Genomic DNA, 16127 nt, shown 5'->3' with positions numbered 1-16127 from the left:
TACTTTACACTAGCAGACAAGGAGTGGCTCATGAAAGTATTACACACCCTCGAACAGTCTCCCTAAGGGATGCAGACTCATTCAACAGGCTTTACAGTCAACATAAAGATTGCAAAAGAAAGAGGTTGAGACACACAGAAAAAGAGAACTTAGAATCACTTATCTACCTCGCACTGGCCCAGTATCTGGAGTGACTGGAGACTCCTACGGAAATATGGCTTTCAGTGTCTTTCACTATTGTCAATAAAGATAAAAAAGTCTTCTTTGTAATGTTAAAGACACTCTAGGCCTCTGAGAGCCAAGTGTGTACTGCATTCCACACAAATGTCTTACACGGTGCCAGCTATTAGAACAATTGATGAGCGGTTCGAGGAACGTGAGGGATACACCAGACTAAAACAACCATACAAATCGATGGTTGCCAAGCACTGTCTCAAATACACTCATCAAGGGACGAGTATCGTGGTGCAAACACCGAGCTTCTGAGGCAATGTAATTAAGGAGACTACTGAAACAAAGACATCGGACAAACTAATAAATGGGTATGGATACTTTAATTTTAACAAGGTTTGGTTGGTTGGTTGGTTGTTTTTTGGGAAGGAGACCAGACAGCGAGATCATCGGTCTCATTGGATTAGGGAAGGACGGGGAAGCAAGTCGGCCGTGCCTTTTGAAAGGGCCTGGCCTGGAGTGATTTAGGGAAATCATGGAAAACCTAAATTTGGATGGCCGAACGCGGGATTGAACCATCGTCCTCCCCAATGCAAGTCCAGTGTCTAACCACTGCACCACCTCGCTCGGTTTAACAAGGTTTGGGGCTAGACACTCAATTTAGTGAGATCTTGCTGGCTATCACATCTATCATTTCTGCGAAAAGCTGCAAGAACGTAAACTTAACCTAACAGCGCACACTCCGAAAAACTTGGGAAAGTCAAAAGACACAGTGGGCATCGAGAGTCGACTCACAATCAGGTATGAATAGCGGCATGACACCCAATACAGTTCATAGTGTGGTTGGAGCTCAGGCAGCAATTACACAAGGCGGCACAATTCACAGCACCTAAAGAAGACAAGTGGCTCAGTCGTCACAATATTGGGTATTAAATGGACAGAATTCAGCTGACCCAGAAGTACACTGCTATTCAGGCTAGCTGAGGAAAACTGTGAGGTCACAAAACTCATCAACACACACACACACACACACACACACACACACAGATACAGACACAGACACAGAGAGAGAGAGAGAGAGAGAGAGAGAGAGAGAGAGAGAGAGAGAGAGAGAGAGAGAGAGAGAGAGAGAAGTCCTAATTGCAGAAGACAATAATGACTACAAATTGGAAAAAAAGTAGTGTCCTATTAACTATGAACTCTACTCGTTGAGATACAGGCAGCAATCAGTGGTGTAAGCTATGTTGGCTGGGTTCAACTCTTTTTCTGGCCCTCCAAATACGATATTCTTGTCAGACTTTGCACTTGCAACTGTCTCCAAGAGTCATTCCATATGCATCATTTGAAGTTGTGCAGACCTGAGCAGAAGACCAATGTTTCTGCAGTGAGTGAAAAACGTAGATAGTAATATGGAGTCCTACTGTTCCACACAATGATGGAAAACAATACAGCTTTAGAAGCAGAGCACAATCCTGCATTGAGGCAGTAATGGTGAACATCACAGCCATGAAAAGAGGACAAGCTGTGTACCCAGTGTGTTTATACCAACTTCAACAGGTCATGCGCATGACATGTGTTTTTATTTACATATTTACATATTCTCTGGATTCCAGCGGCTATCTGATTTGGTGAAGGCCAGCATCGTTGACAGAACCGACTGCGGACCTTTGGTGCAGAGCCGGGTGGAGGGTCTGAATCAGAGGCTCAGACGGTTTTGCGACCGTATTGGCTGCAGATTCCTTGACTTGCGCCATAGGGTGGTGGGGTTTCGGGTTCCGCTGAATAGGTCAGGAGTTCACTACACTCAGCTGGCGGCTACACGGGTAGCGGAGGCTGTGTGGCATGGACAGGGCGGTTTTTTAGGTTAGAAGGCCTCAGGAAAGTGCGGGATGGGCTGCAATGTCAAAGGGTGCTTGGCAATTACAGGACGTGCTTGGATCAAGGAACAGTCGGAATTATAGTTGTAAATTGTTGTAGTTGCGCTGGAAAAGTCCCTGAGCTTCAAGCGCTAATAGAAAGCACAGAAGCTGATATCGTTATAGGTACAGAAAGCTGGCTAAAGCCTGAAATAAGTTCTGCAGAAATTTTTACGAAGTCTCAGACGGTGTTCAGGAAAGATAGATTAGGCAGAATTGGTGGTGGAGTGTATGTGTCTGTCAGTAGTGGTTTATCTTGTAGTGAAGTCGAAGTAGATACTCTGTGCGAATTGGTGTGGGTGGAGGTTATACTTAACAGCCGAATTAAGTTAATAATTGGCTCCTTCTACCGACCCCCAGACTCCGATGATACAGTTGCGGAACAGTTCAGAGAAAGTTTGAGTCTCGTAACAAATAAATACCACACTCATACGGTTATAGTTGGTGGGGATTTCAACCTACCCTCGGTATGTTGGCAAAAATACTTGTTCAAAACCGGTGGTAGGCAGAAAACGTCTTCCGAGATTGTCCTAAATGCATTCTCCGAAAATTATTTCGAGCAGTTAGTCCACGAACCCACGCGAATTGTAAATGGTTGCGAAAACACACTTGACCTCTTGGCGCGAAATTTGGCACGTACTTCGATGCGAGATGCCTTTAATAGGTTCCACAACGAAACATTGTCTCGAAATTTGGTAGAAAATCCGAAGAAATTCTGGACGTATGTAAAGTACACAAGCGGCAAGACGCAGTCAATACCTTCGCTGCGCAGTGCCGATGGTACTGTTATCGACGACTGTGCCGCTAAAGCGGAGTTATTGAACGCAGTTTTCCGAAATTCCTTCACCAGGGAAGACGAATGGAATATTCCAGAATTTGAAACACGAACATCTGATAGCATGAGTTTCTTAGAAGTAGATACCTTAGGGGTTGCGAAGCAACTGAAATCGCTTGATACGGGCAAGTCTTCAGGTCCAGATTGTATACCGATTAGGTTCCTTTCAGATTACGCTGATACTATAGCTCCCTACTTAGCACTCATATACAACCGCTCGCTCACCGATAGATCTGTACCTACAGATTGGAAAATTGCGCAGGTCCCACCAGTGTTCAAGAAGGGTAGTAGGAGTAATCCATTTAACTACAGACCTATATCATTGACGTCGGTTTGCTGTAGAGTTTTGGAGCATATACTGTATTCAAACATTATGAATCACCTCGAAGGGAACGATCTATTGACAAGTAATCAGCATGGCTTCAGAAAACATCGCTCTTGTGCAACGCAGCTAGCGCTTTATTCGCACGAAGTAATGGCCGCTATCGACAGGGGATCTCAAGTTGATTCCATATTTCTAGATTTCCGGAAAGCTTTTGACACCGTTCCTCACAAGCAACTTCTAATCAAGCTGCGGAGCTATGGGGTATCGTCTCAGTTGTGCGACTGGATTCGTGATTTCCTGTCAGGAAGGTCGCAGTTCGTAGTAATAGACGGCAAATCATCGAGTAAAACTGAAGTGATATCAGGTGTTCCCCAGGGAAGCGTCCTGGGACCTCTACTGTTCCTGATCTATATAAATGACCTGGGTGACAATCTGAGCAGTTCTCTTAGACTGTTCGCAGATGATGCTGTAATTTACCGTCTAGTAAGGTCATCCGAAGACCAGTATCAGCTGCAAAGCGATTTAGAAAAGATTGCTGTATGGTGTGTCAGGTGGCAGTTGACGCTAAATAACGAAAAGTGTGAGATGATCCACATGAGTTCCAAAAGAAATCCGTTGGAATTCGATTACTCGATAAATAGTACAATTCTCAAGGCTGTCAATTCAACTAAGTACCTGGGTGTTAAAATTACGAACAACTTCAGTTGGAAGGACCACATAGATAACATTGTCGGGAAGGCGAGCCAAAGGTTGCGTTTCATTGGCAGGACACTTAGAAGATGCAACAAGTCCACTAAAGAGACAGCTTACACTACACTCGTTCGTCCTCTGTTAGAATATTGCTGTGCGGTGTGGGATCCTTACCAGGTGGGATTGACGGAGGACATCGAGAGGGTGCAAAGAAGGGCAGCTCGTTTTGTATTATCGCGTTATAGGGGAGAGAGTGTGGCAGATATGATACACGAGTTGGGATGGAAGTCATTACAGCATAGACGTTTTTCGTCGCGGCGAGACCTTTTTACGAAATTTCAGTCACCAACTTTCTCTTCCGAATGCGAAAATATTTTGTTGAGCCCAACCTGCATAGGTAGGAATGATCATCAAAATAAAATAAGAGAAATCAGAGCTCGAACAGAAAGGTTTAGGTGTTCGTTTTTCCCGCTCGCTGCTCGGGAGTGGAATAGTAGAGAGATAGTATGATTGTGGTTCGATGAACCCTCTGCCAAGCACTTAAATGTGAATTGCAGAGTAGTCATGTAGATGTAGATGTACAGCGCCATCTATTATCAATTTTCACAATATTCTTTTTCTTCTGCCATATGTTTTCCCCCTTCTCCGATAATATTCCACTGCAATTTGACATCATGCTGACCAGTGGTGTTATTTCTAATGTTTTGAAAGTTTAACTTTATTTAATCACCCTGTATTATACTTCTCTCTGTGAGTGGTACCTTATCTGTAAATAAAATACGAGCTTTGAAGTGTAGATCTTCTAAGGTGGCATGACAGTATTGTAGCCCAAGAGTTCGTGCACGCTGCGAGTGATATGGAGAGAGTGATTGCTCATGCAAGTGTGATCTCTCAAGACCATTGTCAATACCTTTGGCACCTTCAGTTTCATTCACATTTGTTTTGAGATGTAAAATGCTCTTCCAATAACTTACATCGATAATGATATATCCACTATGTGGATGTTCGTCATCTTTTGATGAATTAAAGTTTTTCTACTTAGCTTGTTCTTTTACTGATCTCATTCCCTTTCCTCTGGGTTATCAGTTTTTCAATTAGTTTCATCAGTACAAAGATATTGTATATCTTCCCCTGGGGGACTATGTTCAAGTTATAAACAACATCTCACTTTAACTCTTGTGTCTTTTGAAACCACTCTTTAACAATGAAGCATAACATATCTCTTCATTACAATCCAATTTCCAAGACTTTCTGCCTTTATTTTACAACAATTAAAATATAATGACTTCTTACACTAAGACACAACTTCTCCTTAAGACAACTAAAATGTGGCTGCTCTCTCTCTTCCCACATCACGCGAGCAGGCTAAACAGAGATACCATAATAATGTACATGTAGACCAAAGAGTTTAATCATTTGCAAAGATATTCAACAAAAGTGTTTATATCGTTCTTACATAAACTGACACGAAAATATTACAAAAGTTTGCATAAACATGTATGCAGTTGACTTTACTCGAATAGGCGTTTTTGTATCTTTGTTAATGTAACTGCACAGATGTTAAACTTGTGCCGAGAGTAACAGTAGTTCACAAGCTATAAAGATTGATTTTTTTTACAAAGTTTGTATTTTTCTTTTTTAATTTTTACCCCCCCCCCCCCCCCCCCCCCACACACACACACACACACACACACATATATACACAAAGTTACTGATACGTACCAGTATCAGAGATTTCATACTACATATTAGGCTCAATTACATGACAGGATTCAGTCTTCAATTTGTCACAGCATCCCCTCCCGCATATCCTGGTGTATGAACTGTGTGATGTCTGTGACGATCCTTAGTCCTCGTGGCATACTGTTCCATGTCTGGGAGTTGCTGAAATAACTTGCAGAAAACGTTTTCACCCAGAATGTGATGCTAAGGATCTTGTTTAGAGTACGTAACCACCACCTGGCGAATACACCGCCAGCTAAACTGTAACAGCACAAGATCCTCAGCATCACATGCTTGCTGCAAAAAGTTTTCTACAAGTTATTTCAGCAACTCCCAAACATGAAACCATATACCGCGAGGACTAAGGATCGTGACAGACATCACACAGTTCATACACCAGATACGCAGGAGGGGATACTGTGACGAACAGAAGATTGAAACCTGTCTTGTAATTGAGCCTAATATGTAGTATGAAATCTCTGACACTGGTGTGTACCAGTAACTTTGTGTGTGAAAAAAGTAAAAAAATAAAAAAAATAGAAACTTTGATTTTTATACAATCTTTATGGCTTGTGAACTACCATTTCACTGGACACAAATTTAACATCTGTTCAGTTACATTAACAAAGATACAAATATGCTCACTTTAATAAAGACAACTGCATACAGGTTGATGCTACCTTTTGTAATGTTTACGTATCAATTTATGTAAGAACAATTTCAACACCTTTGTTGAATATCTTTGCAAATGACTAAACTTTTCAGTCTACATGTACATTATTACGGTATCTCTGTCTGGCCTGCTCATGCAATGTGGGAAGAGACAGAACAGTGACATTTTAGTTGTCTTAAGATAAGTTGTGTCTTAGTGTGTGAGAAGACATTATATTTTAATTGTTGTAAAACAAAGGCAGAAAGTCTTTAAACTGAATTGTAATGAAGAGACATGTTATACTTCACTGTTAAAGAGTTGTTTCAAAAGACACACGAGTTAAAGTGAGACGATCTTTATAACTTGAACATAGTCTCCCAGATGAAGCAGTACAATTTCTTCGTACTGATGAAACTCATTGAAAAATTGATATCCCGGAGAAAAGTGAATGAGATTAGTAAAAGAATAAGCTAAGTAGCAAAATTCTAAACTCATCAAAGTGGGTACACCTTTCAACTTCACTCAAAAATGACGAACACCCACATAGTGGATATGTCATTATCAATGTAAGTTATTGGAAGAGCATTTTACATCTCGAAACAAATGTCAAATGTGCAGGGAACTGTATCAGTGGTCTTGTGGGGTCACACTTGCATGAGCAATCACTCTTTCCGTACCACTTGCAGCACGCACGAGCTCTCGGGCTACGATACCCTCATGCCACATTAGAAGAGCTACACTTCAAAACTCTCATTATATATACAGATAAGGTACCACTCACATAGAGAAGTATAATACGGTGTGATTTTCATTAAAGTTAAACTTTCAAAACTTTAGAAATAACACCACTGGTCAGAATGACGTCAAATTGCAGTGGAATATTATCGGAGAAGGGGGAAAACATATGGCAGAAGAAAATAAATAATGTGCAAATTGATCAACAGGTGGCACTGTATGTGTCAGAATACGTAAATGAAAATACCTGTCATGCGCATGACCCACTGAAGTTGGTATAAACACACCAGGTACACGGCTTTTCCTCCTTTCGCGTCTGCAATGTTTGCCATGACTGTCTCAATGCAGGATTGTGCTCTGCTTGTAAAGCTGTATTACACAAATGATGACTGTGCACACATTGTTCTGCAGAAGTTCCAGACACTGAAGGATTTGAAGAAAGGCGTTGGTCCAATGACTGCCATGGGTCTGGAGAAAATTATTCAGAAATTCAAAAAGACAGGTTCTTTTGGTCATAAAACCTGGTAGATAGAGAAAACGAATTAATCTGACATCAGTGGAAGCAGTGGCCACAGCAATGCAGGAGAAGACATGTAGTGATGTGCAAACTTGTAGTGCACGGAGAATTGCCTGAACATCGGACATACCTGTGAGCGTAGTGCATAAAATCCTACAAAATGTCCTTCTTTGCTATCCATTAAAAATTACCCATGCGCACAAGTTGCTTCCTGTTGACCTGTCAGCAAGACAGACCTTTGCTTTAGAATTTCTTGCTCGCATGGAAGTGGACAATGATTGGCCGTGAAAGATTTTGTGGGCAGATGAAGCCCACTTTCATCTGACAGGATATGTCAGCACAGAATTGTCGAATATGGGCAACAGAAAATCTATAGGCAAATCAACCAGTACCACTTCATCCTGAAAAGGTCACTGTGTGGTGCGGGTTTATGGCATCATTTATCATAGGGCCATATTATTTCGAAGAGATGTGTTTCCGGGTCCTGTTACCGGTACCGTCACTGGTAAATGTTACGAGTGTCTTTTGCACAACCACATCATTCCAGCTCTCCAATAGCATGGATGTGTGGATGGGATCATTTTAAGCAAGATGGTTCAACTCTGCACATTGCAAATCCAGTTAAGCACCTGCTCAAGCGTCATTTCAGAAATGCTAGAATTATCAGCCATCATTTCCCTACAGCCTGGCCATCCCAATCACCTGATCTTAATCAGTGTGACTTCTGGCAATGGAGCTATCTGAAAGATATTGTGTTCAATGTTCTGATTGAAGACTTAGTTGCATTGAAGGCACGCATTGCGCAACACATTCTGAACGTGGCCCTGGAAACACTTCAATCAGTTATGGAACATGCTGTTTTTCGATTTCAACTTGTTACAGAAAACAGTGGACAGCATATTGAACATGTTTTGTGAAAGTCACACGGAAATTAATAATCCAATTTGAGTTTGATTGTGGCTTTAGCCTCAGGACAATTAAAAACTGATCTGAGTGATGCTTTTTATGAGGTTTTTGGCCTCAGGACAATTAAAAACAAATTTTTACCATCCAATATGATATGACCTTGCCGTGGTGGCTGGGCTTACGTAACTAGCAGTATCACATCTGTACACCCATGCACACTGAGTAGTACAGTTTGTTTAATGTCAAACGCACACCTTCGGCATTGTTGTACGATTCATTTATCATACTTTGCCAGACATATTAACAGCTGACCTTTATCCCCAAACTGCAATAATAAATTACCCACAGCATTCTCACCAAAAGACGACTGACATAGAGGTTTAACAGCCTTCAATTCTTTGGATTTCCAGCTGTGCGGACATTTTAACACTTTGAGGACTGGCCATCTTTGGCATCATTCAACAAACTCATATCGTGCTTTTTCAAAGCTTTTTTAGAATTTTGTTTAGTAGATTCTACTGCCAAAGAATTATGTCAGGTTATTGCATTTGAAAGAAGATCTTTTCTCTGCGATACTGCAAAGAAACATAGACCTACACAGTGACCATTTTTTATACTGAAATAAAAATAATGTGTTGTTTTAATAAAAACAAAACTTCTTTTTCATCTTTTCTTTACTTATTGCAGACAGAATTATAAACTGATGGTACTAAAATAAATCTTTTTGAAAATATAGTTTTTATTGAAAACTGCTTAGCATTAAAACTTTTGAAGGATTTTGCAAAGCAAAGTCCTACCTTGTCACTTTTCCAGATCATGCCTCGATTCATTCTGCACAAACGTAACATCTTCTCTGGGGCCTCTGTGACATTTCTGTAGCCAGCTTCGGTATAGGAAAATATCTTCCATCGAGTCTGTTTACAAGTGAACTACGTTGTGGGAAAGCCTCCTTTGCGTATCAAAGTCACTTCAATTTAGTAATGAATTCAATGTGATGTTTAGTAATAGGCAAATGAATTTACAATTGTTATCATGAAAATGTGAAAAAAGCTTTATTCCACCACTTAATTACTTAATCTCAAAAGGGTTGCAGCCCATTAGCTGGCCACTGCATTGTTTTTATTACAACGCAAAATACAACTTTTTCTGTTACTCCTAATGTTGCTACCAGCTTTTGGACAACTGGATTGTTAGCTAGCCCTTTTCCATTTTCCAGTAGTGTACTGTAAGATCATTTTGAAAATAATTACAAAGCTTTTAGCAGACTACAACCGATGCATTTTTCAATACATGTAATATCACGAGACACGGCGCATTGCGACACGATAAACGTAACTGCTGCAAAGCAAGTGATACACAATGTCTGGATTCCTCTCCAGCCGATACAAGTGACAGGTGCTGCCATCTATGTTTTTTTCATTATTGTACAGGCATCATACGGTACCTTTATACACCCGACAGATGCAACACAAATTTTGGAATATATTAAGAGAGCTGAGAAACAGCCAGTGGAGATCCTATGTTGCTCGTCTTTTTCAAGCAAAATCTATGTGATGTACAAGCTACATTGTTCTTCTTCAAAGTGTTAAAGATATTGGTGTATTCTGCAGCCATCAACAATGTGCATATGTGTAACACCACATCTGAGCATGTGTCTACACAAATTTGTGACTCTGTGAGAAGGAGATCTGAAGGGTGTGTGAGAACAAATGGAAACCACAAGGAATGTTGGAAGTACAGATGCCTGTCGTACGACAACCTGCGGTGTAACTCAATTAATCTACATATACATCTAGACTCTGCAAACCACTGCGAAGTGCATGGCAGAGGGTATGTTCCATAATAACAGTAATCAGGGTTTCTTTCTGTTCCACTTATGCATGAAGCACAGGAATAATGATAATTTGAATGTCTCTGTGCAGGCTGTAATTGTTCTAATCTTATCCTCACGAGCCCTGCGAGAGCAATACATACGGGGTTGTAGCACATTCCTAAGATCATTGTGTAAAACCAGTTCTTGAAACTTTGTTAGTAGACTTTCTTGGATACTTTACATCTATCTTCAAGGGTTTGCCAGTTCAGTTCCTTCAGTAGCTCTGCGACTCTATCCCACATGTCAAACAAACCTGTGACCATTCGTGTTGCCCTTCTGCGTACACATTCAACATCCCCATTTAGTCCTATTGGTAAGGGTTTCACACACATCAGCAGTATTCCAGAACTGGTTGTACGAGTGATTTGTAAGCAGTCTCCTTTGTAGACTGACTGCACTTCCCCAGTATTCTACCAATAAACCGAAATCTACTTACTGTTTTACCCACAACTGATCCTATGTGATTATTTCATTTCATATCCCTACAGCGTGTCACACCCAGGTATTTGTAAGAGTTGGTCGATTCTAATAGTGACTCACTGATATAATAGTTGTAGGAGAAACAGACGGGGCTAGCACAGGTGTTGTAGCAGCAGCGTAGGAACATGTCATTCTCACAGGATGGAGTCAGTCGTATTTCCTTTTGGCCTCAGTATAGGTTAGTCGGTCCAGGGTCTTGTATTCCATGATTTACGCTCTTTCTGGAAAATTCGGCAGTCTGGGGAGCAAGGTGAATGGTGCTCCCCGCAGATGACACAGATGAGAGGCGGGGCACGTGGAGTATTGGGATGTGATGGGAGTCCGCAATCTCGACGTGTGAGGCTGGAAGTGCAGCGAGAAGACATATGGCCGAACTTCCAGAACTTAAAGCACCGCATCGGGGGAGAGATATAGGGCTTAACGTCACATCGGTAGACCATCACCTTGACCTTTTCCAGTAATGTATCCCCTTCGAAGGCCAAGATGAAGGCACTGGTAGCAATCTGATTTTCCTTCGGACCCTGATGAACGCGCCGGACGAAATGTACACCTTGGCGCTCTAAATTGGCGCGCAGCTCTTCATCAGACTGCAAAAGGAGATCCCTATGGTAAATAACTCCTTGGACCATATTTAAACTCTTATGGGGTGTGATCATAACGGCAACATCCTCCAACTTGTCACAATCGAGTAACCGTTGTGACTGGGCAGAGGATGCCATTTGTATCAGGACTGACACAGAGCGCATTTTTGACAAGACCTCCCCAAACTTGTCCTCTAAATGCTCGACGAAGAACTGAGACTTTGTGGAGAGAAAAGACTCCCCATCAGCCCTCGTACAAACTAAGAAGCGGGGCGAATAACTGCTACTGCCATCCTGAGACTTATGTTCCTCCCACAGTGTGGCCAGGGAGGGCAACGTTTTCGGATCGTACTTCTGAGTGTTAAACTAAGTCCGAGAACGCTTAGAGACTGCTGGCGGCTGGCCACCAGGGAGAGACGATGTACCACGCTTCATTGTGGGTAATCCGCCCTGATGCCACCTACTCCGACCAAGGGCCCTCCCCACGGGCGCCACCCAGCCACGGCAAGAGCCACCTGGTAGGATGGCCGTTGCCGGGAGTCCCGATACCCCAGGAGGATAGGCATCTACTCCTTGGCATACATGGAGAGTTAACGGCGCAGGCATCAGTAGAGCGATCCCTGTGTTGTCAGGGGGCTACAACCAACAGGGTACATGGCAGCCCCACCACAACGGACTGGCTGCCGTGCTGGATGTTAGGTAACATGTGGTCCATGGTTGCCGTCGGTGCAGAAAGAGGCACTGCACAGTGCAAGGTGTAATCTGCACGCAGAAACAGAGTTATGCCCAAGAGATGGAGAGCGGACAGGACTGCAATTCAACAGTGTAAAAGCTGGCGAAAGGTCTGATCGCAAGATGGACACAATGCACCAAGTAAGGCGCCCTTCCCCAATCGGCTCGGTCTTCGGAAAATTTTGAGAGATGGAGGTCAAACACAACAGGGGACCATCATATAAGGCCGAAAGGTTTGAGACTCCTTTTAGTCACCTCTTATGACAGGCAGGAATACCGCGGGCCTATTCTAACCCCCGAACCTGCAGGGGGCCAACAAAAAATAAAGTAATGCACTGTATCTAAACAGACAGATAGATCCATTATTGTATGACTGCATGATTACAGAGCAATTACACCCATTAAATACCTAAGAGCATGCAGATGGAGGAATTTCAAGTGAAATGGCCACATAAAACTAACTGCAAGTAAGGCAGATGTCAGAATGAGATTCACTGGATGAATCCTCAGGATGTATGGGCCACCCAGAAGTGAGGTCCCTTACAAAACCTTCCTTCTACTAATACCCGAATACTGCTCATCTGTCTGTGATCCTTACACCTAAAATTGATAGTAAACAGAGAAGACGCAAAGAAGTGCATTTTTAGACTACACATATGCTCAACAAACTCCAGTAGTGGGTGCTGCAAGAGTGGTGCTGAGTTTCACGGTGAGGTTTACAGATAAAGTTCTGAGGTTTGTATTGCTCATTCTGTCACTACATACTATACAAGACCATGTTCTCTACATTGCACAATTTAAGAATATTTATTTGTTTTTGGATAGAGTAGATTATCTTTTACATAATTCTAAGTTCTGTGAGAATGAAAAATTATTTAAAGGAAAATTCATTTCCCAACATAATTAACCCTGTCCTATCTCAGATTCAAAGCCACCTTCCTCAACGAGGGTGTGTGACATTACGATAATGCTGCCTATCTCCACTCGAAGAAGTTACAAAATGTTTATTTCAATTAAGAACAGTGATTGTCAGCAAATCATCAATAGCATGGTTTATTGCTACAATTATTAATAATTTCAAACTTTTTAAGATACATGGTTTTAGTGCTATTGTGCATGTCACCATACAACACTGATCATTTTACAATTCTCAAAGCAAACAAAATGCAGCACAAATAACAAAAGAAAATCAGCAAATACATCTGAGCAATGTCAGTAAGCACATTGTCTGAATTCAACTCGACTTATTCCCACTCATTATCAAATAAATAATGCAGTGTGAATAATTACAGTGAATCCTTTCTAACAAAAGGGCATGTCTCACGTGAACACAGTTAGCAAGCACGTGCGACCCATGCTGACAAGAGCATCATGTCAATCCAGCTGCTATGCTCGGACTAACTGTTGCACCATGCCAAGCATTTGTGCCCAGCAACAACAATCACACTCATAGTCAGCAGGAAGTGATTATTGTGGAATTCTTACCTCAGCTAAACAAGAGGTAGCTGGAACACACACTCTGCGATGAAGTAGATCGATACATTTATGAACAAATGTTACAAACAATAGCAAATACTTTGACGTGTGAGAATCTAAGATCGTCATACCCCCATTGCACTGAAGCCCTCATTCAAACCTTGTCCCCCAAAACCAAATGACAAGTATCAACACTTACACTTTAAAAGTTATCACCATATCCACATCAAATGCCACCCCCTCCCCCTCCGACAGAGTAGTCATCTGTAGCAAACTTATCTTCTCTTCCACAGAATCCCTCAAACACATTGTATTGGGGCAGGCTGTCCCACAACTACCCCTACAGGTATTAATCACAAACTAATGCCCTCCTGTCAGAAGCACCCTCATCACCTAGGATCTGATATGCCTCCACCGAACATACCACACACTCTCGGATTGAACCCTGAAATTGGATACCCCCCACCCCTTTTGTCTCCCACCTACTCCACCCAGTGTTGGCATCCATCCCTCTGGTCGCCTCTGTAACGTAACAGTCAAACTGTACAACAATGTCACATGATTATCCACACCTTGACGTTGCTACCCCTGCAATATTGTCCTGTCCCAAACACCTGTTGTTAATTGTATGATTAGTTATGATAAAATGACTGGAAACATCACATTGGTGATTAAAAAATTATTGTAACTTGAATAATATTAAAGTATGCCAAGGCAATGGCACACTGAGGATCCATTAGAAACACAATGTTCTTGGTACAATTTGTTATAATTGTCAGTTAATAACACACCTATGTTTAACACTTTCAGGAGATGCTGAGATGCAAATTAAGACCATATAACACTCATGGCTGGTATAGCACAATGGGTAGCGTCACAGAATTCTAAGGTGTATGTCAATGTGTCACTCACTGGTCTGCGCCTCCCAGGAGCCATTTTAATTTTTTATTTTTTTACTGACAGTGGCGTTTCTTAGCAGGTTCTGATACTTTCTTGTTAAATTAATAAAAGTATGTTCTCCAATATCCCATGTCATGCACTTTCTGGGAAGTCCGTTTGTTTGCTTGATTGGTTTTAGCTACAAAACAGCATGCACTACTTACACTTTCTTGTTTTAAGTGTATTTCACATATTGTAGTGATTCTGGCTGAAGAAACAGTGATGAAGTACGAATGGCCTTAGGATTTTATTAAAAAGTAAGAACAAAAAAATCATCATCATCTTACATGGAGAATTATTGTAAATTTGTATCACACTACTTGTAATGGAACTTTTGTACGCCACTGTTCTTACTGACTGAACACGGTACATTCCTTTTTGCTTTACAACATTTTCATCGATATTAAAGTTTTTATTAATGTATACTACAGACAAAACAAGACTAGCCTACGGGCAAGGGAGTAACTGTCAATTTTAACAGAGCTAACATAGCAAATTTATGCTCATCCATTTAATAATCAATATGACGTGTGAGCGAGACGCAGCCAACAACAGCCACTGCAGCGCACTGCAATCGCATATACCACATCGAGGAACACATGCCATATGCACAAGTTACATTGTTTCCGAGTTTTCAGCAGCAAGCTGAACTTGGAACACTCAATCTTGACATTCGAAACCACAGTCTGTGTGTAACAGTTTTAAACACTACTCCACTGGTAAGTATGGGACAATAATGAACCAAACTAATTATCTCCATAAAGAGAGATAAAAAATTAATAATTAAAAAAATATTACAACTTACACTTGGAAACCTTGTCGGCTCTGGCACTTCTCTCGGAAGCAGTTTGTCATCCATATTAGTGTCTGAAAGGAAAAGGACATATTAGAGACAAAGGCCAGTAACTTTAATTACAATTCTAGAAACTGATCAGTGCCAGGTAGGACATACAATTCTCCTGCACTTGTGTATGCATGCACCTCTCCTTACCTCTCCCCCACAAATAAACAGTTCAATAACTGAGCGAGTTGCCTCATTTAGCACTATCAGTATATGCAGTAAAAACATACTGATACTTACTTAGAATATTGTAAAAAGTAACTTAAGAAGTACAAAAAATGAAAATCATGACTAAAATAACTTCAATGATCCTGGCCTCACCTTCAAATAAAAAACAATCTTATTCCACCAGTTTCAAGATATGAATGTGCTATGCAGAGATAAACAATTGCAGAACTGGCCTATGATGAATACTGACGTATTTAACTGCCTCTCAGTATGGCTATCAAAAACAGCTTTCCACAGAGAAAACAATACTAGGCCTCAAAAATGAAGAGCTAGCAGAGCTAAGCAAGAAAAATTAGGCTGTTGGTGCATACTGTGGCTCTCACAAAGCCTTGCAACTGGGGGAGGGTGGGGTGGGGGGTGGGGACAGAATGGGAGGAGGGGGAGTGGTGGTGCAATACATCTGAACAAAAGGATTTATTCCAAAAGCTAGCACATTTTCCTTCATTTTCGGTTTGTCTGTCAATGACTCAGGGCTGCTGTTCTTCAGTGAGTTGTCTCCCTTACTCCT

General features: G+C 41.5%; 1 protein-coding gene across 3 annotated transcripts in view; it reads right to left on the bottom strand.

Moving 5' to 3' along the window:
* The window catches only part of LOC126295200 (uncharacterized), a 154868-nt gene that overhangs the window by 121703 nt on the left and 17038 nt on the right, over positions 1 to 16127 (bottom strand). For all 3 annotated transcript variants that reach the window (XR_007552415.1, XM_049987512.1, XM_049987513.1), the window contains exon 2: positions 15356 to 15417. Coding sequence is in view for 2 of the 3 variants with exons in the window: in XM_049987512.1 (XP_049843469.1) it covers positions 15356 to 15409 (54 nt within the window). In the remaining variant the exon portion in view is untranslated. The remainder of the gene's footprint in view (positions 1 to 15355; positions 15418 to 16127) is intronic.

This window comes from Schistocerca gregaria, chromosome 11 (genome assembly GCF_023897955.1).
Source record: "Schistocerca gregaria isolate iqSchGreg1 chromosome 11, iqSchGreg1.2, whole genome shotgun sequence".
Taxonomy (NCBI): Eukaryota; Metazoa; Arthropoda; class Insecta; order Orthoptera; family Acrididae; genus Schistocerca; species Schistocerca gregaria.
The sequence above is the reverse complement of the archived record's forward strand: the minus strand, read 5'-3'. Positions and strand labels throughout refer to the sequence as shown.